The sequence below is a fragment of the Microchirus variegatus genome, assembly GCF_963457635.1.
Source record: "Microchirus variegatus genome assembly, chromosome: 2".
In the NCBI taxonomy this organism is placed as follows: Eukaryota; Metazoa; Chordata; class Actinopteri; order Pleuronectiformes; family Soleidae; genus Microchirus; species Microchirus variegatus.
In genome coordinates this window covers 23810153-23826054 of record NC_139803.1, presented here as the reverse complement: position 1 = coordinate 23826054, position 15902 = coordinate 23810153, and the positions used below count along the sequence as shown (strand labels likewise).

The following is a 15902-nucleotide window of genomic DNA, read 5'->3' as shown; positions in this document are numbered from 1 at the left end:
GCGACAGATAAGGACAATAAAAAGGGATAGTTCTCCCAAGAATTTGTTGTGGCTGGTCGTGGGAGGACGGAACAAGGTGGTTTTTACAGAGGAAGAGACGGGAGATTACTACGGAGGGAGGGAGGAAGGAAGGAGGGAAGGAAAGGAAGAAAGGCGAGCAGCAATTTCAATAGAGATTTGTCTCTCATCATCTACTTTACACAAGTGTTTTTGTTTTCCTCCAGATGAGCAGCTTCAGAACTTCTTAGGGCCCCAGGCTGACGCTTGTTTGGGGGCCACGCTGGTTCCAAACGTGGGGAAATCCTCTGCACTGCTCATGTCAGGAGCCTGTGGAATGGATGGATAAATAAATAAACAAATAAAAGAAATGAGCGCACACATATGCAAATGGGTAATTGTGTATTATTTGTTGCCATTTTTTTTCATTTCCTTCCGACTTTATGGCAACGAGACGAGACAACGAAAACTCTGCGCGCCCCCACCTTGGTCCCTGCTGCGTTCCAGGGGGCATCCCGCACCACAAAGCCCTTCGCTGGACCTCCACTGCTGTCGTCCGCTCCGCCTGCTCCTCCTCCTCCGTAGCGAGACGGAGGCTTCATGTAAGCAGCCAATGTCTCCGTCTCCGTCACACTGAGCATCTGAGACAGAACAGTGAGCTCATTCAAGTGAACTTGAAATTTTGGTCGACATACTATATTTTGTCCAATTTTGGTCCAATTTTTTTTTTCAAAAATAAGGTCAGATTTTGGACGTAATAGTGTAGTATGACATTGAGGTCGACAACATATTGTAGTATGACGTTTTTTTCAAATTTTGGACCAAAAGTTTTTTTTCGAAATAATTGTCAGATTTTGGACGAAATAGTGTAGTATGACATTGAGGTCAACGAAATAGTATAGTATGACGTTTTGGTCACATTTTGGACAAGAAAAACATTTTTTTTTTACTTTTCCGATATTGGACGACATTTTTGAGTAATTTTGGAAGACAAACTATACTATGACGTTTTTGACCAATTTTGTCAATTTTCGGATGAGATACTATACTATGACGTTTTTGACGACATATTATACTATGATGTTTTTGATCCATTTTGGAGGACATACTATACTATGACATTTTTGACCAATTTTTTACAACATACTATACTATGACCTTTTTTACCAATTTTTTTTCACTTTTTGCAATTTTGTACGACATAATGGTCAAAAACATCATATTATAGCATGCGTCCAAAAATGGTGAAAAACGTCATAGTATAGTATGTCATCCAAAATTGGTCAAAAACATAGTATAGTTTGTTGTCCAAAAATGGTCAAAAACGTCATCGTAAAGTATGTCATCCAAAAATTGGTAAAAAAGTCATATTAAAGCAAGTCGTCCAAAAATTTTCAAAATTGGTCAAAAACGTCATAGTATAGTATGTCGTCCAAAATTGGTCAAAACGTCATAGTATAGTATGTCGTCCAAAATTGGTCAAAACGTCATAGTATAGTATACTATAATACTATACTACTATGGACCAATATTGACCAATTCTGGACAACATACTATAGCATGACTTTTTGTTCAAATTTTGGATGACATCCCAAACAATTACTTTTTTGTCACATTTTGGACGACAAACTAAAGTCGTCTTCATCATTCTTACATATTCTTCCTCCAGGTTGAGCAGGTGGTCGATGGCGTTATCAACAGTGTCTGGAAGACCCGTCACGGTCACTTTGTCAGGTTCATCTGAACCTGGCTGAGGAAACCTGATATCCACCTGAAAATGTTTACAAGAGGAAAACATGGTGACATGGAAGGTAACATCAGGTTCAGATTTGATTTACGACTCAAATAAAACTTGACTCCTCTGTTTTCCGATTGCAGATTGGAGAAAACAACAAAACCAAACCTTACCTTGAACTCTTCCATCAGTTTGCGGATGGCTTTGCCGCGGGCTCCGATGATGCGAGCGTGGGTCCTCGGGTCCAGGTGAACGTCTTGGCTCACCATCTCCTGTAACTCAGCCACTAGCTGCTGGATGGACTGACGCGCCTCCTCAACATTTCGCTCGTACCCCGAGATCACGATCAGATCCTGAGAGGGGAGAAGGGAGAAAATATAAACTTTATTTATATGTCAATACCTGTTTCCATACAAGTCAATCGAGGACAGCAGAAATAAAAACATTGAACTAAAATACAGGACACACCTGCTGCTCGTCTCCTTTGTCGGGGAACTGAATGCTGACGTCGTGGTCTTTTCTGATTTGGGAGATCACGGCTCCTTTGCGACCGATGATCTTGGGATGAAACTTGGGGTCTACAGACATGGTCACCTTGAAGCTGCGCAGAGCCTGAGAGCAAACAAAGCAGCGGGATATTTCTAACACAAACGATATGCACAGTTTACAGTATGTATTACATTTGAACAACTAAAATGTCTCTTTGTTTACCCTGTCCTCCTGCTCGGCCTGCAGTTCTTTCACCCTCTCCAGCAGACCATGTTTGGCTCGCTCCACGTTTGCTGCCAGCCCCGTCACCTTGATCACATCCAGCTGCTTCTCAGGCTGAGGCACCCAGATGTTCACCTGCACCACAGCACACACACACAGAGATGACACATGCAACCACACAGTCAATCACATATCACTTATATCGTCTTCTGAAAGGTAAAAAGTCATATAAATGGAGAAAATCCATGACTTTATACATGCTACATTAGCTTAGCACACTTATCACAGTATTTCTTGTTATATCAGTGATTTGGGCCTTTATTGCCCTGCAGTATGACATGTCCCTTGGCCAGAAGATGGCGCCAGAGTGTTAGCTAACCTCATACTCCTCCATCATCTTCCTGATTCCACTACCCTTCTGACCAATGATGTAGCGATGCAGCTCATAAGACACTTCCACGTCCTCTGTTATGGGCACCAGTGCCTGGAGGAGGAGGCGGCGGTGACAAGATTGTCATTTAGAAAAAGGAGAAGAGAGACAGCAACATATCTTTAACAGAAGAAGACAAATGGTGTCTTACCAGCAAAGCGACCTTGGCCATCTCACACTTCTCTACCCTCCCAGAGATGATGATGATGTCACACTTGCGGGGCACAAACTCTGCGTCTGGACTCACTTCACCGTTTTCTTGTGGTGGAGCCTCCTGACCTGAAAATTTACCAAGAAAATGTGAATGGGTGTATTTGGACGCGTGTCGAATACGGCTTCAACTCACCATAATTTTTTCATAATCGATTAATTGGGCCATTATTTTATTTTATTGATTAATCGAGTGTTTGGTCCAGAAAATGTTGAAAAATGTTGATCTGCATTTCTCAAACCTGGAAATGATCATGTTCTCAAATGTCTCGTTTTTTCCAAAAACCAAAATGGTTCAGTTGATTATTTCCTTGTTTTACGGAGGGTTAGCCAGAAAATATTCACATTTAAGACGCTGGAAAAAAACTTATTTTAATTACTGAATAAAAAAAATACACAGATCGATTCATCAATTATTGAAATTGTTCATTATTTTAGTAATGGATTGTAGACGCTGGTGGGACATCTGCAAACGTATAAAGTCAAAAGTATGGTATTATTTTCTGTTTTAATTTATTTTTCGATCTCATTTTGACAGTTTGTTTTTTCATTTTAAAACTGTTGAAAATAAATATAGTGAAGTTCAACAAAATAATAAAGAAAGAGGATATATGGCCAGCAGGTGCTATTGCCAAATCTACATTTATGGTATTCCTACACCTACGTTCTTAGATTTTCAACACATGCAGAGAGCTTTTGTGCTGCCACAGCTGCAGCTACACTTTTGTGTGTTATATTTCTGACCTGCAGCGCTGTCGTCTCTTTCTGGGAACTTGATTTGAACCTCGTGCTCCCTGGTGAGGTGCTGTATGCGGCAGCCTTTGGGCCCCATCACGGCGCGGTGGTATCGCTGAGGGATGGCAACCTCCACGCTCACCTGAGACTCCTGCTCGAGAGACAGAGAGAGAGAGAGGAGGAAGGCAGCTGTGTAACAACAGAACTGACACTGAAACACAAATCGTGTCCGCGAGGACAGCTTGCATCACAAATCACTGAGGAAAATATGCTTTAACACCACACTGGGTATCAGTTGGTTACCATAGTAACCAATGAAAAGTTATTCCCCAAAAATCCCTGGATGTAGAGTCCTTGAAAACATTAACTGTCCTTACTGACTTCTTGATCCTGCCTTTAAAATAAAATGCCGCTGCTGTTGGTAGCATCAGTGAATTCTGACAAGACCTTTGATTTAGCTTCCATCTGTACACAGACATTGAGCTAAAGTCTTTAAAACACACTTTTAATCACAACAATGGGTTTTTAATGTGTCTAACCAGGTCCTCGATGATCTCTTGGATGCGTTTCTTTGCGGCCTCCACACAGTCTTTGGCTCCCTTCAGAGTGACCCGCTGACTGTTGGCTCCAGTACGAGGGAAGCTCACGGCCACGCCGCCGTATTCCTCGGCCAGCTCCCGCAGCACCTGGCCTCTCCGACATACAAAGTAGCGGTGGTGGCGAACGTCCACCACCATGCTGTCCTCCACCACATCATCCTGGAGGAGGAGAGAATGGAAAAATAGTAATAGATTGTTCACACCACAACCACTATATTCCGCCTTTGGCTTTAAATATTCTCTGTTTGCCAAGTACATTTAAGCACACAGTATAATTACCAGGTTTTTGACCAGATTTTCCAGCTCCTTCTGAGCCTGACGAACAGCCTCCTCTTTCCCTACAATGGTGATCAGCTCCTGCTCCGTGTCGTCTGGTGACGGAAAGATGATTCGAGCTCCTGTCCTGTCCCGCACACGGCGGATATTTGCACCACCACGGCCAATTAAGAATTTATGATACTCTGGTTTTGCCTGCAGCTCAGCTGTGAAGTTGTTGATTTGCTGAATGGAGTGAGAAGGAAAGAGGCGACAGTAACTCACTTCTTTTTAGGACACAACTTACACTCTTTTCATCCACTCGCACACACATTTTTCCCCTCTCTTCCCACCAACCTTTTCTTCTGCCAGCTGGAGCAGCTGTTTCTTGGCCTTCTCCACTTCTCCAGCTGGCCCTCTGATTGTGACTTTTTCTGAGCCAGAGCCTTCAGCGGGGAAATGGATGTGGACGCCACCGCAGTCCTCCATGATGGAGCGCACGAGGCAGCCCTTGGAGCCAATCAGAGAGTTGTGCAGTTTGGCTGGGATAGTGACCTCCGTCTCTTTGATGTTTGCCTGGTGGGATGAAGGAGGACATTTGTGGGTCTAATGGACTTTTTCTATTACGTACTTAATTTTTTTAATATTATTTTCAGTTTAGATAATATGGACTCTTGTTTTGTTGAGATGTCATTTTAAATACTAGTCATTAGGGCATCAATTACTTTTTTTTTTAAGATCAATCTATCTGCCAATAAAGTCGTTTGATGATGTCATCACACTGACACAGCGGAGGAACACAGCTGTACAACAATGAGTGACTTTTATTTAAGTTCTCTGTAACATTAACAGTCGATATGTATAGTAAAGTGCACTTTCAAAAAAAAGAATCACCATTCCCTCTCAAAGACATTTAAAAACACATAGGTTAATACTCGAGCTGCAACTGTTGATTATTTTCTCGATTAATCGTTTGGTCCATAAGATGTCACAAAATGTTTAAAAAAAAACGTGATCAGTGTTGGTCAAACCTGGGAATGACATTCTTGAATGTCTTGTTTTTGTCCACAAAGTAAAATGATTCAATTTGAATGATTTCATTGTTATGTGGAGCAAAGAAATGAAGAAAATATTCACATTTAAGAAGCTAAAATAATCAGAAATCTTGTTTTAAGGATTTGGGTTAACTTGCCCACTGCCGGTCATAGCCTCTAGCCCCCAGTACCCCCTCCACACGCCAACCGGGGGGGTACCCAACTCTCAATTAAATCAGAGAGATTGCATTGTGTACACAAGCAGGCACACACAGAGAGGGAAAAAAATGTGACTTGTCGATTACTCAAACGACTCAATCAGCTTTTCTGTTAATGCCTTATTAGTCATAATGTTTTGACTTCAGCATCTTTGGAATCCAAGGAAACTATAATTTGGCAGCATTTGTTGTTGCTTTAAATACTATTATCATCATCGTTTGTCATTTTTTAGAAAAAGCGGGGAAGGAAAAAGGAAAGATTCAACAAGATTTTTTTTTTTTTAGCTCATTTGCTAGAACGTGACTAAAAAGGTATCACTGATGCCAACTAACACAATTTCCATCTTTTGAAGAAGAAGCTCTTCAGAGAATCTCGAATCCATAAACTCATCTCATGCCAACAGGATCATTTTGGGGACCATGAACAAAAATAAACCCTCACAGGCTATATAATCAGGACAAACCAGTTCTCACCAGTTCTCTCTGGATGGCGAGGATTCGCTCTCTGGCCGCCTCACAGTTGCTCTTTTTGCCTGTGATGACGATCATCTCTGAGTTACTGTTCTCTGTCGGGAGGTCGATCTTTGTGATGGTCTCTTCGCGGATCTAGTGACACAAATAACACTTGTCATTGTCAATTAGCTGGGAAAAACATAAAGGGCCAGGCATAACATTCAAAATAAAATATGATGCATTATAAGTATACATATGTGGTCTCACCTTTTTGATGTTGGCGCCACCCTTACCAATTATGTTTTTGTGAAATTGCTTGAAGATGGGAACAGAGAGCGAGAAGCTGTTCTCAATCTACAAGAGAAAAAGGGAAGGTGCTGTCACTTTAACAATGGAGAGATAGAAACAAACAAAGACATGATGACAGAGAGCGGTGTGGTGCGTCGTACCAGGTCAGCGATGATTTTCTGGAGGAATTTGGCACATTTCTCCACCTCGTTCTTCGGCCCTCTCAGCTGGACAATGTCGCTCTTCTGCGACGGGTCAGGGAAATTGATAATGACCTGGGAGATGAGATAATATTCATAAAGATCAAATCAATCAATCAATTAAATATTTCTCCATTATAATTAAGTAAAAATGACAGCAGGAATGGCGAGAGTGAACACTCACCTCAGGAAATTTATCTCTGACTTCTTTGATCTTTTCTCCCTTCTGGCCGATGATTGTGCGATGGAACTTCTGCTCCACTATCATGTCTTTGGTGCGTTCGTTTTCCTGGAAACAGGGGGAGGGGGGCACTCTTAATAAGGATAAGGCTACATAATGCAGTCTATATTTTCTATTTGTTCTCACCATTCTCTGAACCATCTCAATCAGTTCTCTGCGTGCCAGCTGCACTCCTTTAGGGTCTCCTTCGATTCGGACCAGACCACTTCGCTCGGAGTCCTGGGGGATTCGTACTGACACTTTGTACTGCTCCTTGATCCGATTTACTGCAGGGCGGGAGAGGGAGAAATGAAACATTTACATCAACTTAAATCATTTAAAGAAATGGCAAACTCTGAATGCTAGCATTGTTAAAGGTCCCATATTATGCAAAATCAACTTTTAAATCATTTAAATCCTTATATTTGGGACTCTGGAGGCCCTATCAGTTGGCAAATTGTGAAAAAAATTACTCATGTTTTAAGTAGTCAGTCTTAGTACAGGAGATAAAATGTGATTTTGACTTCCACACTCATTGGGACGTCACAATGCGCTTAATTCCTGGAATTGTTGTCTTGGGAACTCCGCTTTGTCCGTAAAACATGTGAGAGTGCTGGCGAGGGAAACGGTATCCGAAAACCGGAAGTCCGCGAAAAGTTCTATTCTTGGCTCCACAGTGCAGCACAGAGTCCTACACAAACGTCCAGCCTCAGAGGATTTATCTGTCCAGCTGATACATGTTATATATAACGGCAATGTGCCTGCAAATGATCACTTTTCCAAATGCTAACTGCTGTTAGCTCCCAGTAGCCTCTGTGGCTGATGTCATTTCCTGTCCCTTAAGTTTCGTTTTACTTTTTTTTTTAAGGTGGACCTTTAATGTGGACCTAAAGAGATACTACTAAACAGAGCGTTCTGAACAGGGCTGTTTTGGCAGGGTGATTGAACTGCTGCGGTGCTTCATCCTTATGGTATTTTGACCAAATCATGTCATAGACATGTTCATTAGGACACCAGGGAACTAGGTTAACTTGGAAAAATGGGGTATGATATGAGACCTTTAAGTGTAATTGCCAGTTATTTCTATTGAGACCATTACAACACGTCTTCTTACTGTTGGCTCCATTCTTTCCAATGAGGTGTCTGTGGAATCGCTGGTCTATGATGACTTCAGTGTAGTCCATCCTCACCAGCTACACAAAGAGGAGGAGTTAAGAATTGACAGTGACTTTGAGCATCATGGTACAAAGTGGTGTAGTGCTGAATCCTGTGCTTCTACGGTCTTTGATCCTATGAGTAAATGCACTGAAAATAACCCATTTACACCTAGCTGATGTGGGTGTGTGCGTTTTGTCCAAGTCACGATCATCATTACAGTAATTATGCTGTAAAGATTACCTCCTAACATCAACAGTTATTGCCTACTGAATTATATTTTTGAAAATAAGGTATAAATTAAAAAAATTGTTACACAACAAAACACCAGCATGACAAAAAGTTTTGAAGATGTTTTAAGAATCAACGAGTGAATACTGACCAGGTCCTTGATGATCTCCTGTATCTGAGCTTGAGCCTGCTCCACCTCCTCTGTTGGCCCCTCCAGACTGATGCGCTCCTCACCATCCGTAAATTCAATGTGAACCTACACACAGAAATGAAAACCAGGCAATTAAAGATTCGCTTCTCCTTCTCAACTTTCAGTCTTATGTCCCCGTTCCTGTTATTCAGCATTATCGGTCATGTTGCTGCTGCCCCCCATCCCCTCCCCTCCATCTGCCATGTGACTCTTCATGTGGCTCTCACCACTTACCCGTGGTAGCTGCTGCGTGATTCGCCCGATGTTCTGTCCTTTTTTGCCAATGATGAAACGATGTAGCCATGCCGGAGCGGTAACCTCCACCACCATCACACTCTTCGCCTGCACAGAGATTAAAAAAAGAGTTCAAACATGGAATATCAAATGTCTTACCTTACCTTCCTTAGTCTACACTCTATCTTCTCACCTTGGCATAGACCTGTGTCAGAGCTGGTCCCAGCTTGTCAGGCTCCCCTCTGAGGATGATTGTCTCTGAGCCGGAGTCCAGAGGAGGCATCTCCACTGACACTCCTGTGGTCTCAAGGATCTCCTGCAGGGTGTTGCCCTTTGGACCAATGATGTACTTATGCTGTGACTTCTTCACCTCGACAGAAATGGTGGTGGTCTTCCTCTTCTGCAGGGTGGGCAGGTACAAGAGTGATAAGTTATGAGTGGCATAAAAAAAACCATCCTCTCTAAAAAAACACGGGCAGTTGGAGGCCATGGCAAAACAGAGGAGATAGTGTAGTAAAGATGGGAACAGGATATAAAGGGAAGAAGCAGGAAGAATGTGGCAGGTAGAGATTAAAGATGACAGGGATGAAAGGAAGAAAGCACAAAACAAATGCATTTGTTTTCACCCCATACACACATAACATTAGCATTCTCATCCTGTTGTTGTTGCTAAAATCCAATTTTCTCTTCACATTATCTCCGGCTTTCTCCTTCCCAGAGCTTATCTGGTAAACACGCACTTCCTCTCATCCATCCATCTTTTATAGTTTCTTGCAACATCGTCTGAGCCTTCTAATTCCAAAAAACACACACTTGTCTCACTGTGACAAACATTTTTATTCCAGCTGAGGTTTAAGATCTAGATGGAGGTAACTTTGAGACATTAAACATCACCACTCATGCATGTGAAGCCTCACAGCCTGAAACTGAGCCACAACCTGCTGCTGTAGCGTTTTTTCTACGCTTCCATTTTTGATCTTTGGTTAGCTCGGGTAGTGTTCTTAAACAGTATGACTTTTTGACAGTACGCCATGAAACAAAGGTCTTTGTTTGGCACTGAAGTGTGAATGCTGCAGTTACAGAACATATTATGCTGCAGATTTTGCCTCTACCATTAGTCCACCTGAATACTCGAACACTGCAGCGAGATGAAACGGACAGTATATATATGTAATTTCTGCTGCTGGGGGTCTCACAGTCAAAACACTAAAAACTTAAATTGATGACTTCAGGAAGAAGCAATAGCTCATGGAAATTGCTGTCTTGTTTGATTTCCCTGTACGTTTTAGCAGCAGAACACAGAATTACCAGTGTAGCATTAACGCAGTATTGAGTTAATTTAGTTTAGAGTTAGTTTAATGTAGGATTACTTGATACAGTGTAATATGTGAACAGTTAAATGAGTTAACTGTTCACACCTACAGCTAATGACTTTGGGTGTTTTTGGAATTCATTTTATGTTTGACCCAGTTACAGCAGAAACGATAAAGGGTATGATGTCATTCAAAGGCGACCACAATTTAACGACCCATTACCTTGAATATGGATTATGGAGCACTGCAAATGTTTTGGCTAATGTAAGTACACCACTCATCAAATTGTATAACATTAGTCTTCTTGTTTTTCGATATTTAATTTCAGAAAATGTGCATAATATTGTATCTTTTGTGACTTATATGGTAATTAAAGTGGAGTTATTCAAGATAATTCTAAGCCACTAAAACATGACAAATCAATTCTGCCAAGTTAGAACAAGCAGAGTGATACGATCACTGTACCTTGTCATCATAGATGGCTCGAATGCGGTTGACCGCCAGGGCGACGGCCTCCTTCTCACCGGTGATAACAATCTCGTCCTTGGGCAGACTGGGAGGAGGGATGCTGATGCGGGCGCCCGTCTCCTGGCTCAGCTCCTGCACAAGCCGGTTGTGGGCGCCCGCGATGAAGGGATGAAAAGCCTTCTCCAGGGACAGACGCTCCACCGCACGCTTGTCCTGATGAGTGAGTGGGTGAGCGAGGAGGCAAACACTTCATCATCATCACACAGCAGAATATGAGAATATGAAACGTGGTGACCTCGGTGGTTAGAGAGGCAAAAGAATCGAGAGGTAATTAAAATATCATAGAACGTATATAAAAAGTGAACAGGGTCTTCTGGTGGCGGAAAATGTAGGATTTGACGTTCACAGGCTTTCACAGTGGCGTCCACTCATGTGTCAGGCTTTTATGTTCCATTTTTCTCAGGAAAACAAGCCTGAAACTAGTGATTGAGATCCTCAGGAACATATTGACTGACTTTAGTGAGAAGAAAGCTAATTTTCCCACATGCTTAAAACCAAAGGTTCTTCCAAATTTGGTAACTTTTTAATAAATTCTTACTTCCTTGTTAGACTTGCCTTGCAAACTAGGAGACGTCAAATTTCTATGTTCAATATTCTACCAGTAATTATGTAGAAACAGACTATAAAAGGTACCTACAAAAGGTAATACAATTGTTCTCCCACATCTTTTAAAAATGTAACCAGAAATTAAGCCCACACACTGACCTGTTCGGCAGAGATGAGAAGAATCTCATGTCGAGCTTTTTCGATGCCCTCCTTGGTGCCGGTGATGCGGATGTTGCAGCTCGGGTCGTCGGGACGTGGAATAGCGATCTTCGTGGCCGTCTTCAGCTCCAGCTCCTGCAGCTTCTCGCCGTTCTTGCCGATAACAAAGCGATGGTGCTCCTTGGGGATGGCAACTGTAGCCGAGGCCTGGGCAAGGCAAATGAGATTAAGTTATACAACAGTGACAGGGCAAAAATAACAACAGGATGAGAGAACATAATTGTGTTAGTATTAGATAAATCTCATCTCAATCAGATAGCATTGACACACGTCCATTAAAAAAACACATTTGTTGATGCAGCACTTTCAGATCCATTTGAACAAATATGGGGTAAAGGTAAACAAAAACAAAAGGTGTTTGACTTTGCGAAGAGTACAGATTGTTTTCCATACTATTGTGTTGAAAACTGCAGCTCAGCTAAACAGGTGGAGCTCACTGCAGCAACTGAAGTATAAATCAGCAAGTTTGCCGAGAAGAGGCCGCTCTAGGGAGCTGACGACCATATTTCACCTCAACTATGTGTCCCTAAGTAGCCAACCTGTGCAGCAAGTCCTTTTCTATCTGCTGCAAAAACTAACCATACTTGTTTTTCTTTGGTTCGTGTTAAAACGATCTCCTAAAAACGAACCACTAATTGTCCCGGACGTCAGGAGAGAAAATTGAAAAACATAAAACGAACACATTTCAAATTAAAACTCATCTGTTCTCTTTCATCAGCTAAAGCGGCGGTGCTCTTCCACTAAGCAGTGTTTTCCAAGCGTATTTATTACCAAAACCCAAAAGAAGGAATCACATAAAAGCTTTAATGTTTCAGTCATGCTAATGAGGGACTGAAACAAAGAAGTGAACCATAAATCCAAACGATTCAAAACAAAACAAACAACTTAACCTAAAGTAGGCTAGCGGAAAAACATATCGGTAGCTCAGTGGTAGAATGTGTCGTCTTTCAACTCAGAGGTTGTTGGTTCGATTCCCCAACTCTGCTAGTCTACATGCCACGGATGTGTTTAATGTGTTTATAAAATGTAAAATGCTGTAGTATACAGCAGCTGTGAGTGGTCATCAAGACTAGAAAAGCACTATATAAATGCAAACCATTTACAGTACTATTTATACTTGCTTTGATATAATGCAGCTTATGTCACCAACTTCTTTATAATTGATATAGGCAAGAAAACTGCACAGGATACTCCACAGTTTAGAGATTTAATATAACACATGCACAAACACGCATAATAAAATAACCTGTGTCTGCAGCCGAGCCACAATTTCCTTGCGAGCCTTCATGACAGAGTCCAGTTTGCCGGTGACCATGATGGACAGGCCCTGGTCTTTAGCCAGGGACAGCTCAATATGGGCCCCCGTCCGCTGCATGATTTCCAGGCACACTTTGGCCTCTTCACCCTCCCCGAACTGGCTGTTGTCCTTGTAGCGACGCTCCTCCAGGGGCACGTGAAACACCTGGGGACAGAGCCGGTTAGAGGGGAGGTGTTCACTTTTCAAACAACCCGTCTTCATTGTTTGTTTTTCTGTAACAGCTGAAGTTTACTGTACAGCTTCAAAGCAGCTAAAATGGCCTGGGGTAAAGTGGGGGTTTGTTGTCCTTTTTAAAGTAAAAACAGTTTGAAAATTAGAGCGTGAGCATAAGCAATGGTAACTTTTTTCTTTCATATGCAAGTGTATACGTCAGTGTGTCTGTTTATGTATGCAGTCAGTGGCTGTTTAACCTGGGTGATGACAGAAGCTTTAATGGGCCTGATCCTGCTGCCCCAGGCTGAAGCCGGTTCCCCAGCCTTCTCTCCTGGTGCTCCCTTCTCTGGCAGCGGAGGGAAGGCTTCCAGGTAAGTGGGGATGTAGGCTTCATCCTCTGGGACGCAGCCTGGCCCAGAGAGAGAGTGATAAAAAAAGGTTCAGGACGAGGTAAGTAAACAGTGTGCATGCAAGGAGACAACAACAATATCTGCCCTGTAGAGAAAGCTTTAGAAGGTATGACATACAGAATAATCAAACACAAAGGTAAATAGGAGAAAATACCTGCTCTTTTGGATTGGTGTGGCTAACTAGTTTGGGCTATGTTCATAAAAGCATGTTATAACAGGACTCTACCTGTTATCTCATGGTCCTTGAGGCCACTACGATGTTCCGCAAAGCTCTCCGGGGTCAACACAGCCACTGAGCTCATAGTTCAAGATTTATTCCGCTATTCCACTGAGAAGAAGAGGAGACAAAAAAAAACCTGAATTAAAAATCAGACCCCATTATCTGGGTGGACAATTAGCTGCTTTATCTGCGTGAGATTTCATATTCATAAAGCACTGACTGTTTGATCCAGCAAAATCTTCAGAAATACAGACAGAAGCTTTATTCTAAATGTCACCATCTTTAGGTCTGCTCTACACAGGCCCCAGAAGCTCCTGATGCAGCGCCCAAACACCTGAGGTGCTCCAATTAACACTTTGCATGCCTGAGGCAAACAACAAAACCAAAGCAAATCAAAGCCTCAGGGATGAGGTTATCACAAGTCATACTGTACGTCAAATGCTTGGCTGAAAACAACGGCTGCTCACATTCTTTACAAACAAGATCTTGTCATCTTGTTACTTTGCTCCAGTTGGAGAGGGAAGACTGAAACAACATATTTGCAAATCTCTGAATACAGGGAAGAGGCCAACTTTGTGAACTCAGGATGTTGCAGGATTCAGGGAGACTATTGTGGTTGTCCAGGCTGAAATTAAATTAACTTGAATACTTCACAACATCCTCCATCCTTAGCTTGTGAAGGAGATCTAATTCTGCCCCTTACATCCCTCTTTTCCTTTTACAATACATTCATGCTCCAGGTCAAAAGTAGAGGTCGTTGCATGGGATGAGCCTAACTTTCATTTTACATAATATGTTTGTTTTCAACCAAGGAATCTTTGCTGACAGCCAAGGTGATCTTTCCAACTCCTAAACAGACACGCAAATTAATCTGTGGATCTTCTGTATTGTGCTTGTAGCTTAGTACAATGATGACTTTGAGTTACTTTTTAAAAACTGGGGTTTTTTCTCTGTGCTTCCAGCATGTATTCAGTATTCAGAAGTCAGCGCTTAACCAATTTTAAAAGCCAAGCAAGAGAAGCAACTGCAGTCAAAAAAAAGTGCAAAATAGATATCAATGAATTATTAACTCTGTGAGAAATATAGTCCAGGCTTACCTGCAAAAGGTCAATTGCCAGAGAGTCCGTCCAGTTAGCGGCTACCGTAGGCGCTTCAGTGTGAGTGTTTGTTTCAGCTCCTGAATGCACATGGGGGACAAAATAAGACTAAAAGTCCACATTGTAAATCAAAAAGCTCTAAAGCACAGATACCGAGTTAATACTGTAAACACCCACACTGCACTGCACCTTATACAGTTTGGATCCAGCTCACTCTCCTTCTTCTCAGTCCCCTCCCATTTCTCTGTTGCTCTTCCAATTGACCCTCCTTAAACTTTTACAAATGCAATGTCCCAGAAAAAGTTGGAATAAATATGAGGACTGAGATAAGTTTAACTGTACAAGTTAAACAACAAAAAAAACTCTGTCTTTCCCTCAGTGATTTGATGATTCCACCCTTGATCTTCTGGACTCACAGGTGGATATTACCTTAAAGCAGCATAGCTGATCAGACGCCACAAAATCATGCATCAGCATTGATTTGTATTCTAGAGGTCTCCACAACAGATACTGAACATGCAAAAACAGTAATAGTGTGCAGAATAATTGGTGCATGAAATATGAAGATTTTCACTCATATAATTTTAGTGAAAGGTGAAATAAAGTGACATACAATGTGGAGTCCATTTTTTAATATTCTTAAACATACTTAAATGAAAATAAAATCTAGCATTAATCAATGTGTTGTGTGCAGCTACTTTTAATTTACAATTATAAGGCTTCATGTCTGACTACTTGTGACACTTGAAGTACAGTTAACTAAAGTTATGCTTTAAAAACCATGAAGGTCTTTTTAGTAGTTTGAAGATTAAAGGGGTAGATAAAGGAAGAAATTATATTTTAGTGGTGATCTGGATACAAATCCAGATTCAGGATTTTAAAAGACCAAAAAAACAAAAACAAGTTCACCTTACAAGAAAGGGAATAATGGCACTTGATTTTTGTTTTTTGGTATTTTTACGTTAGTAACGGATCTCAGCGCATCTTCCACATTTTATTGACGATAAATACAATTTTATTGTCCACAATGTATCAAGTTTGGCTCATAAAGCTTCTGTAAATGCACTTACCACTTTACACTGTAAATACTATATATATATATATATATATTACAATGTGTGCAACACCTCTGTTTATTCTGAATACCTGTTTACAATGCATTGTTTTCACTTAATTGTGTGTGTTTTTTTATTGCTGATGGTT

General features: G+C 41.5%; 1 protein-coding gene across 4 annotated transcripts; it reads right to left on the bottom strand.

Moving 5' to 3' along the window:
* Positions 1–234: 234 nt before the first annotated feature.
* hdlbpb (high density lipoprotein binding protein b) lies at positions 235–13684 on the bottom strand (the record flags this gene model as incomplete). 4 transcript variants are annotated; one of them, XM_083885916.1, is made up of 26 exons in its annotated part: positions 235–327; positions 483–638; positions 1652–1768; positions 1906–2085; positions 2201–2344; positions 2444–2578; positions 2823–2927; positions 3025–3152; positions 3804–3969; positions 4337–4576; positions 4697–4918; positions 5030–5248; positions 6399–6530; positions 6645–6731; positions 6827–6940; positions 7050–7154; positions 7233–7372; positions 8200–8278; positions 8623–8727; positions 8896–9003; positions 9089–9295; positions 10674–10889; positions 11442–11648; positions 12748–12963; positions 13230–13381; positions 13609–13684. In XM_083885916.1, the coding sequence occupies 26 exons, from the start codon at positions 13682–13684 to the stop codon at positions 235–237; spliced, it is 3849 nt and encodes a 1282-aa protein (XP_083742042.1). The 4 variants fall into 4 exon arrangements, with proteins under 4 accessions (XP_083742042.1, XP_083742043.1, XP_083742044.1 ...); XM_083885917.1 differs by having other exon boundaries at positions 3792–3969; positions 4358–4576; XM_083885918.1 differs by having other exon boundaries at positions 4358–4576.
* Between the last annotated feature and the right edge of the window lie 2218 nt (positions 13685–15902).